This window comes from Capra hircus, chromosome 2, assembly GCF_001704415.2.
Source record: "Capra hircus breed San Clemente chromosome 2, ASM170441v1, whole genome shotgun sequence".
NCBI lineage: Eukaryota > Metazoa > Chordata > Mammalia > Artiodactyla > Bovidae > Capra > Capra hircus.
Genome location: NC_030809.1, coordinates 82,563,055 through 82,574,108, shown reverse-complemented (window position 1 = coordinate 82,574,108; position 11,054 = coordinate 82,563,055). Strand labels below are relative to the sequence as shown.

General features: G+C 34.4%; 1 protein-coding gene across 2 annotated transcripts in view; it reads right to left on the bottom strand.

Annotated features, from left to right (window-relative positions):
• KYNU (kynureninase) overlaps window positions 273-11,054 on the bottom strand; it is a 118,105-nt gene continuing 107,323 nt past the window's right edge. For both annotated transcript variants that reach the window (XM_005676180.3, XM_013969899.2), the window contains exons 11-14: window positions 10,305-10,357; window positions 7,952-8,037; window positions 2,567-2,797; window positions 273-1,264 (exon numbers count right to left, since the gene is read on the bottom strand). In XM_005676180.3, coding sequence (XP_005676237.1) covers window positions 1,145-1,264; window positions 2,567-2,797; window positions 7,952-8,037; window positions 10,305-10,357 — 490 coding nt within the window. In that variant the 3' untranslated portion in view covers window positions 273-1,144. The remainder of the gene's footprint in view (window positions 1,265-2,566; window positions 2,798-7,951; window positions 8,038-10,304; window positions 10,358-11,054) is intronic.

Below are 11,054 nucleotides of genomic sequence, written 5' to 3'. Positions count from 1 at the left end.
GAATGTAACTGTAGGTTGTTTTTTTTTTTTTTTTTTTTTTTTCACAGTGAATAAGAAAAGTCCATAGATTTGGGACAGGGCTTGAGAGATGAGCACTTTTTTCCTAACTGTGGTCCTCAACTGCAAGAATCTTCACGTGATTTATTTCACTCTTTTACAGAAGAGAAGCATCTAAAGTCTTTTACCCAGAGTGATTCCCATTAAACAAAAGCAAGAGATTATGATAACATTAAATAAAAAGACATCCATGAAAAATGGATTAGGATCCAGGAGTGAGTAAAGAAATCAATTTAATGAACTTCAACCAACATTTGTTGTGATGACATAAAGTAATGAATATTAAAGCACAGGCAAATAATTTATGCAACTTTTGCTTCTACTATGTATACAACTTTAAAACCAGATCTAGGATGATATATACTCAGTGTGAGAATCATGGCAGCGTCTGGGATGGTAACATGAAAGAATGGCCAGTGGCAATTTTAAGAAGCTGTTGAATGAAAATTGAAAGATATTTCTTCTTTATTGGATGTTAAAATGGTGTTAAAAGTTGTGTATTAGAATCATTGAAGTAAGGCATGTACACAAATTACACCCTGATATTAAATGCATTTGGTAGTATAGATCATGACCAAAGTATTTGAAAGCCACTGCCCTAGAAAATGTATTTTGTGTTCCTTAGATTGGCGTTAGGTGGAACATTGTAAAAAGCATACATATTCAGACTGTTCAATGGCAGTGCCTATAACAAATTGCCTGGTAAATTAAAATCAAAGTAATATTTCTAAAATTGATACAAAAATTTCTACATACATATGAAATTGTCATTCGAATTATAATTAAACCAACAGAAAACATTTCATTAACTATGAAATGTGACAGATAATCAATTATGTGTACATAATACTTGCACCAATAAATACTTTGATTCACCAAACACCAAGAAGTTGGACAGCCATAGAGCTCTCAAGACCACAGATCCTTAGCAGAACTGTCATGTTTTCTATAAAGTATGGAATTCATTTCCAGTTCATTGTAATCAGTTTTTAAATAGTTCCAATAATTAAGACTTGAATAATAGTAATAAAGTAACTGCAGGCTTTCCATTTTATTTGCTTTAGTTGCTGTGGAAAATACTGCTATTTTATGTTTCTACAGAGCCAAGTACAGAAGTGAGCAGATTGATGAATTTATAAACATCATGGAAAGAATTGTAGAGAGGAACTGGAGCCACTCGAATGCCATCTGGCTCCCGTTTGTCACACTGTAGGGGAAACAAAAAGTAAAGCCACAATAATGTTAACATTTTTCACATAATGGAAATCTGCATTCAAGAGAAACCTACATAAAACATTCATACTGATTACCCTACAATTTAATATGTAAGCATTTTTTTCACTTTAAGTAAAACATCATGTTTGTGTTATTTGAAGCTATTCTCTTAATAATAATTAAAATATTAATGGGTTGGTACATTAATGTCTGAAGTGCTTTCTTGAAGTGTGCTCATCCTTTATAAGCATCCAATAGATTGGGTATGTAGTTTATCTGTGGGAAGACCCTGAAGAGACTGGAACCCTTGTACACATTTCAATGAATGAGAACTTCACTGAGATCTGGAGAGTTTTAGTCAATTATATTTCCATTGAATTCAATAATCCCTAATCTCATGAATCAGATAATTCCGCTCTCTGAAGACCACTGTGACTCTGTTGTTAAGAGACACCCTTACAGGCTAGACAACGTAATAAATGATTTGTGTTTGCTGGCACATTTAATTCGATAACAACTTTTGAGGTAAGTATATTTGACTCCAATATGGATGAGAAGTCTCAAGTCAATAGATGTTTACCAACTTTCACAGGAGCACATGGCTTGCAAATGGTAGAATTTTATTTGGATTGCTGATATTCTGTGTCTCCAAAAACTGGGGAAATCTCTCCTAAAGGTTTGGAACACTGAGTGCAGTATTTTCTAAATTATATTATCCCTGGAAATAGATATCACTATTTATCTTGGAATTGCTCATTAAACAATTATTAGCTCTCTTCAAGAGACAAAGAGGACTATTTTAGGCACAATAGTAAAAAACAACAACAACAAAAATATATTCCATACAATGTTAACACTCTTAAGATGTGTCTACATATCTTTCTCGACTGCAGTGAACAGGTTGAAAATAACTTATTTCAATCAAACTAAGCAAGACTAATTTACTTTTTCTCCCTCTACTATATTGATGTGTTCTTTAATTCCACTTACTCCACAAATTTCTATTGGGGTTTTCGCTATTTTTTTTTTTCCCAATCTATAATGAAAAGAATGGATAAGTTACATAATACTGTTTCCTACAACAAAATTTGTGGTGTTTTCCCTTTTATCAGAAATAACAGATCTCTGTGCCTTTAGTTAACAGAGTGCTGAATACTTAGTTGGCACTTAATTTATCCTCACTGATCAAAATTAAGTATCATAGAAAAATGCATAAACTGAAAAATTCAAATTTTATTCTCAACATTTGCAACCCATAGAGAAAACCTGGTAGGAAAACACGAGATATACTTACAACCACTCCTCTTTTTTCTAGTTCTTGGATAACGTATTTTATTGGAATAGAAAATGTTAGGGTTAGCTGGCAGCCACGTTCCTCTATATAAGATGGAGTAATTATGTTCACGACTGTTTTCTTGCTTTCTGCTTTGTCCTGGCTGAAGTAATGCTTGATCATGTATTCCAGATAACCAGTTAGCAAAATAGATTTTCTCCTCAGTGCTTTCATAGTTGCTTGTTTAAAGATCTGCAGAATGAGAAACAATCAGGTTCACAGTTTCTTGTTGATTTATAAAGTAAAAATTTACTGTTAATCACGTATAAAAAGGAAAGGCCTGCTTCTGACCTTTCCAATAAAACATCCCATTTTAGATAATTTTTCCTGAAAAAATGTCTTTTAAGTACTTTGCCATTAAAAATTGAACACAAAGTTTCCATGATAGAATAGCTGTACAAGTGTTTAAACAATACTTGCAAAAGCAGAAAAAAATAAGTTAACATAATGTTTCTTCAGAGCTATTTTAAATTAGCTTCATATAATTAGTACAAGTAAAACATACCTTAATAAATGGATTTAAATTTTATAAATGTCAGAATTTTTCCTCCAAACATTTTATACAATTATAATCGAGAAGATTTTTTTTTCTATTCCCGTATAAAGTTTGTTTAGTCCACAAAAAATACAGTAAGAGTTCAATGCTTATGTGGAAGGCAATGTTACCAATATTATTCATAATCATTTTACCAACTCTTAAATCTCTTTCAGTTTAACAGTAAGAAAAGAAGGAGTTAAAAATGAGGCTAAGTTTTGTCAGGCAGGAAAGCAAATAATGTTAGATAATGCTTATATATTACTGAAGCATTTGTATTGAAAGCATTGAAGTCTTTCTTTTTTTCTTCTTTCATCGTTTTTTTTTTTTTTTCTGCTGCTGAACTCTTAACACTGGTATAAAAACACTGCCACTTGCTTCTTGAGGTTTCTTATATTAAGATGAGTGACAAGGGCACACAGTAACTGGTGCTGGAACATTAGGGGTCAGAACAGACATGCTTTTTTAGCTTATCTCTTAAGGTCAAGTAGAGTTTAAAAATATATCCTACATATAAGAACTGAATGAACTGCAAACAGAGAATGATGCACTGGCAGGCCACTTAATGTCCCTTTTCTGTATCATGGTAGCCACAGAGCAAAAATAGGGTCATTTGGTGATATCTGTACTTTATGAAGTCTATGAAAATAGTTCTTCTGTATATATACATGGCATGTGTGGGTAGGCATTCTAATAGGACTCAAACTGTCCAGGCATAGATTTTCTTGACCTATTGCAGAGGGTATGTATTTGGCAGAAGGAGAAGATGGGAGTTATATTTAAGTTAATATATTGAAAGAAGAGAGGAGTATCAGACAGTAGAAAGGTATCTGTCTGTTTCCCCAACCAGACCTCATGGACTGTGTCTGCAACCTGGAAAGAGTTCAGCTGAAAGTAGAAGCTAATATCTGACGTATTCAGTGCAAAAAATGCAGCTTTAGTACTCGGTTAACCCTCGTTACACGGAGTTTGGTAGGAGGCATCTTTTCATTTCCTATGTAAAACAAAATAGCCATCAGAGAGCCTGATTCAAGAATCAGCATCCTCACAGATGGCAGGAGCAAGGAACAGGTAAAGTCTGGTCCACCCAGTGGTCTGACTGTCAGGCTTGGAATTAAAGCGAAAACAAAAACAGGAATCTTTCCAAGCTTCTCTTTGGTGATTCATAGTAATTTGAAGACATTTTAATTATTTAAATAATTCTAGTAAACTTTCTGGGTTTGCTTTGGGTCCCATAAGATGCAGATGGGGGCACTGTGTAAATTTGTACTTTTAATGATATTTCACTTGTATTCATAAGTCAGTAAGACTTTGGGGGATATTAAGATTATAGGGTTTTTTAAATGAACTTTTGCTCTTGCAGATTTGATAACAAGAAAGCAAAAGTTTTTCATGACAAATATCTTGATTTTAACGTATCAGTACTCTTTGTTAATAATCAAATAATGTTTAAATGTAAAACTATTTTCCACATTACAAGCATAACAAGAGAAGCTGCATTCTGAGGTGACTTTAAATTTTCTCACAGAGTGTAAGTCTCTTTAGAGGCCTCAGTTAAAAATATTAAGAGGGGATAATAGGAGTTAACAGTGAAGTAGAGTAAATGTACCCCACAGCCTTTTTTTTTTCCTTCTCATTATTTTTGTGCTTTCAACACTGTGGAAATCTTTTTTCTTTTTTTTTTTTTAATTAGGAAAAATGAAAAGTGTATTTTGAAAATATTCAGCTTATAACAGAATTCTTGGCAGAATTTCCACTACTTGGGTTATTTTTCTTACTAGCTAAAATAAATTCAAAATTAGAAAAGTTAGATAATTTTAATTAGGAAAAATAAGTATAACAAGATATTCTCAACTCTTAAGTTCTTAAAATTGGGTCCTTAATAACTTTCTGAAGAAATGCAGAGTGCATTTCTTCTGATTTGCCCTATATTTTAATTGAATGCTCTAATTTTATGTTTTAAAGCTATTTATTTAATTATATTGCCTACCTGTATGTATAAATAGGACCCTTCAAAATGAAATATGTGTTGTTTAATGTCATGTTTACTAATTGGAAGATCGAGGTGACCTCTGAAGTAATATGGTTCAAACATCTTCATTAAAAGGTTGAGGCAAATGAATTCAAGAGTAGTTGCCATTTGTTTAAGGTCATACTTAGTGTCACAGTAAGGGATGGAGTATTTGCCTCCTGCTTCCTACAGCTTAACAGTTACCTAGAGAATGGGAAATAGTGAAATATATTATTTTGTAATTTCAGAATTTTGCAATTTGTAATGGGGAGTAAGAATTTCGAAAATACTTTCTTTAACTCAAAGTTTGATTATTTAAAGATAATTTTGGTAAAAACATAGCCTCCACAGTGAATTATTTAATAAGGTATTTCCATGAGGCTGCAGAGAAATACTTAAGTGATGAGAAACTCAAGAGAAGTGTACATCCCTTTTCTGGGGATTTAGGGTCTTTTTCTTAGGTTTAAGTTTAGATATTAAAGTAGAAGATACATCAGTTTTCAGATTCCAGCTGAGAATAAAAACCGTATCTAGGTAACTGTTAATTTGTGGAGCAAAACTATTGGTAGGGAAAATAGGAATCTGTTTTTTTCTGTGGCATAAGAAGTGAATACTGAAGTCAGTCCACTGCAAAGAATACCGAAGTGATAGTGTCTAAAATACATTTTCTAGATATGGCTAGGAAATAATTTGCAAAGATGAGGAAAATCAGAGGAAATAACTTTAAGTGCTACTTCTTTCTAAGGTATGCCTTTGTGTCTTATTTCTTTTCTCCTTATTGTATTAATAATTCATTTTCTCCCTGATATAACTTTGCAAAGTTTGCAAAACAATTTCTTAAAAAAAAAATGTTTAATGAAACTGTTCCTCAGGTTGAATATTTTTTTAAAAAGTCAAATATCATTATTTGGTTTGCCAAGCAGATTTAATCACTCCCCCACCTCTCCCCAAATATAATTTGTATCACTGAGAAATCTTTTTACTGGGTCTAGTTCAACGCAAAACAGAAAAATCTGCCAAAACCTGAAAATAGCACAAGCTCCATCTAGTGGTCACACTGAGTAGGTGTTTTTAAAATTGGGATGAAATGAAAGGAGTTGACTACTACTATCTAGTGGTGAAGCTGCATAAAAACAGAGGAACTTGACACTGCCGTCCAGTGGCCAGAACGAGAAGTTGCTGTGAATTTTCACACAGTTCTAGAATTTTAGGTTTGGAAGAGATTTTGGAATTCTTTATCTGGTCACACATGCTGGAATACGGCACAACAGAATTTCTTAAACCAGATGATTTTCGGAGGCTTTCAATACTTTTAAAAAATCAAAATTTTATTTTAATGTCTATATATTTAAGATCTCTATTAGAAATATATACGTATATTTACTTAAATATACTTTATGTATATAAAATATGCATTTCTTTAATATGTGTGTTAATACCATTATCATATTTGTTGTTGTTTTAGTCACTAAGTTGTATCTGACAACTCTTTTGCAACCCTGTGGACTATATAGCCCATCAGGCTTCTCTGTCCATAGGATTTCCTAGGCAAGAACACTGGAATGAGTTGCCATTTCCTTCTCCAGGGAATTTTCCCAACCCAGGGATTGAACTCAAGGCTCCTGCCGTGTCTCCTGTATTTCAGGCACACTTTACTACTGGGCCATTGGGGAAGCACATTATCATAGAGTATATAATTATTAACAATATGTATTTACTTATATAAATTTTTGTCTCAATCTGAAACTAATGAATATCTGATATCCAAATAATTAGAAGACATATATATGTATATACATATACATGCATTATATGTGTGTATAAATGAATAGGTAAGTACCTCAGCTGTGTCCGACTCTTTGAGACCCCATGGACTATAGCCTACCAGGCTCCTCGGTCCATGGAATTTTCCAGGCAAGTGTACTGGAGTGGGTTGCCATTTCCTTCTCCAGGGGACCTTCCCAACCCGGGGATCAAACCCAGGTCTCCTGCATTGCAGGCAGACGCTTTACCATATGAGCCACCAGGGAAGGCAGATAAGTACCTAGATATATAGAAATAATAGACATATGCATGTCTAGAAAACCAAACTGACCCTTTGAGTATTATAATTTAGAGTGAGATTACTTTCAAGTAAAAATATAAATGAACTTAAAGAAAAATACTAAGCCAGTAACAGTAAAGATTACCCATGGATATAATGATATAGAAACCCCAATAAGGGGGAATATACACCCTACCTCATGGGACAACCTTACGCAGTGTCTGCTTTACTCTGACTATTCATACTCTCCCTTGTCCCTGAAAGCAAGTCCTCCTATAATTTTGTCATATGGCACTTTGTCAGCTCACTGACTCACAGAACTAGAAGAAATAAGAGCCCCCAATAATCACAACATTGTCCGACACATGATAATTATTAAATAAATGTCTGAATGAGTGAATTAATCAAGACTTAAATATTTCAGGCTTATTTTCCATATAGAAAGACTAATACAAGATCCAGTGACTCATTCAAGCTCACACAAAATATAAGTAGAATTGAATATACATCTCCCCAGCTAAGTTCTATTGAATAATAAGTACCAACACTGTGCCAAGCCTGTGCTGAGGGCTGGAGATATAAATAAAGGGTGACGTGAGCCACAGTCACTGTCCTATAGGAGAACCCTGCCCTTTGTTCATTGTATATGCACAGTGCATATTAACCTAGCTGATTAACAGATAAAATATGACAGCATGCCACAATCAGATAAAGAAATGGTGACAATGTGGGAAGTTTGCTGCATAGATCACTTACCTCTAAACTAGCATGTAAGGAACAGACCAACAGAATGGGAGGATTTGAGATTCGGAATCCATTGACTCCAGGGATTAACTGCAGTTCTGAAAAATTAAGATCACTTTTATAGGATGTATCTAAAAAGTGTTCTTTATGGAAATTTCAATGACAGTAAAGCAGAAGGAAAAACTGTAAGACTTAAAAGCTTTTATTCCCAAGAGTTTTGAGACAATTAAAAGACACTTCACGGACCTAAAATACTGGTATATTTTTCCTTCACCTGCAACTTCCATCTTGTCTGCTCCTGTAATAGGGGCAGGGTGGGCGCGCAGCTTCTTGTGCAAGATTCTTAGCCGGCAGTTAGAGGTCCTGCTGTGTTAACAGCCTGGCAGTGGTGCTCGTAGAGGAGAGCACAGTGAGAGGCGGATGGGGCCTTAGGCCTTGAAACTGGCAGGTGAACTGGGGGCCCCAGGGCTGCATTCCACAGAGCTCCAGCGCCCTGGCTACAGCCGGCCACTAGCCGGGCCCAGGCCTTGATGCAGCAACCGCTCCCTCATCCCCACCTCTGAGACCTAATGGTGGCGGCAGTCTCCATGGGTCACAGTCCACAGAGGCTTCCAAACCAGAAACCATGTCAGCGGCAGCAAAATATCAAGACTTGAGTGGCTTGCAACTGCAATATCCTCCAAAGGCAGAAATGTGAATGAAATGATGCGTGACGGTGACTTTTACCACTAGAATTACTACATCAAGTGACTGCTCTTAGAAAAGAGGAGAAAATGTGGTTTACAAAAATGATCTGCCTACGAATAGATTGAAAAGGTAAGTTAATAACAGACAATATTGTCATAGAATTAATTATACTGAATAGTTGCAAGTTAAATCCAAGAGCTAAAATTACTAGTTAGAGCAAATTGAAAACTAATACTGATATAGAGTGAGAGAATTTTCTGGGTCTTTAGATATTCATGTAAGGGTTAGTCAGACTATGTCCTATGGGTCACATCTGGCCCACTCCTTATTTTTGTAAATAAAAGTTCATTGGAACATAGCCCTGTTCACTTATTTATATATTTCCATGGCTGCTTTAGCACCACAACAGCAGAGTTGTGCACTTGCCACAGTTAGCCTCCAAAGCTTAACATATCTACAGTCTGAACCTTCACAGAAAAAAACACTTTGTCCACTTCTGATCTAATCCAACTTCCTCATTTACAGATAAGAAAACCTATTACAAACAATTTAAATAACTCTATAAAAGAGTTCATGATTTCAGCAGCTAAGATAAAATATAGCTTTCCTGATTTGACTCAAAGGGCCCATCTTTATCCTTTGCATCCTAGTTAGTGCAAATGTGTATATATGCAACATCAAATCTCAGGATTGGAAGCAGTCTAAAGGATCAAGTTTAAGTTGATTTCTCAGACCATTTAGGAAGTTTTCTGTATCCCGTGTGATGGAAGAATAAAGTCACTCAGGAAAGAGAAGTAGGGCAGTTTAAGAACTCTGCACTAATTATGTACTTTAATTTCTACCCACTGGGGTTACTGTTTGGTATGTGGTGAAAGTGGGCTTATCAGGTGGTGCTAGTGGTAAAGAACCCGCTTGCCAATGCAGGAGACATAAGAGATGCAAGTTTGATCCATTAAGAGGGGGTAGGATCCCCTGGAAGAAGGGATGGCAACCCACTCCAGTATTCTGGTCTGGAGAATCCCACTGACAGAGGAGACTGGCAGGCTACAATCCATAGGATCACACAGAGTTGGACATGACTAAAGTGATTTAGCACACACGTATGTATGCTTGTGGCAAAAGCCACAAAAGGAGGACAATTTGAGAAAAGAGAGGGATAAAATTGAACATTTATTAATTAGTATGTTGCTTGGTTTACAGCTTTGAACATGTTTTACCCTCAAAGCAAACCCTGAAATAGATATTATTATTCACATTAGATACATGAGGAAAAAAATTAAAAGTCCAAAATGATCAGATTTGTACAGCATCACAAAACCAATGAACAGCAAAATGGGCTTGATTCCTAAGTTTCTCCGGGCCTGACTGTAAGGACAGTGATTCCTTTCTGTCCTCGCTGCCTGATGGTTTAGGTACTCCATATTAGTGAGACCTGAATTCTGTGTTTTAGATTTTGCTTCCCTTTATTTCCCTATAAAAGGATAGACTCAAAATCATACTAAAATCTATGAATACTTAGTCTTACACTGAGGAAATGTCATTCCTTATTTTAAGAATTCTTAGTGGCATTTTCAAAGTGCACTCTCCATGAGGCATGCATATTACATATCACACAAAGATGAAAACTGAAATAAACTTAAAATAAAATGACTTGTGAAGTAAAATTGAATATACTTACTGTTATCCATCTCAAATCTGGTGCTTAGTTCATGGCCGAACCATCCCACTAACCTAAAACAAATATAGTAACATTAGATATTTTGGCCTATAAATATAGTCAGAATCAATATAGGACTCTTAGGCCTTCATATTAAAACCGTTTGTGATGTGAGTCATCAAATACTTAAGCATATAAATGCCATGTGATATCATAAGACAATTAATATTTATAACCTCAGAGAGAGAATAAAAATCAATTATTTCATATTATGGTTATATAATTGCAAAGTTAAATAATCTGAAGAGCTATATTTAATGACTTTGTTGTTTAATATACAATAAAATTAACAAAAATGTTGTTTCTTTAGATTTTAAAAATGGTGAAAACAAAAAAGAAAAGTAATTAATACAATAATGTATTCTTTTTGTAATAGGAATCCTAAAGGGAAATGACATAAAAATAACCTCTAAATTGTTGAAATTTTAATAATTTTCTAAAGAAATTGGTTACTTTCAGAGTTTCATAAGAATGTTAATTGGCCAGACATAAACTATAAAATATACAGGAAAAATCATATGTATGTGTGTGTGCTTATTAGATAAAAATTACAAATAGTATGAAGAAAATATAAAATTTGAGAAAGAGACAAATACAGTAAGTATTCTTGATATAATCAACTCTTCCTAAATAAAATGCTAGTTTTAAAACTGCCAAAATACATTACATGTGAAAGTTAAAGTTGCTTCAGTTCAGTTCAGTACAGTTCAG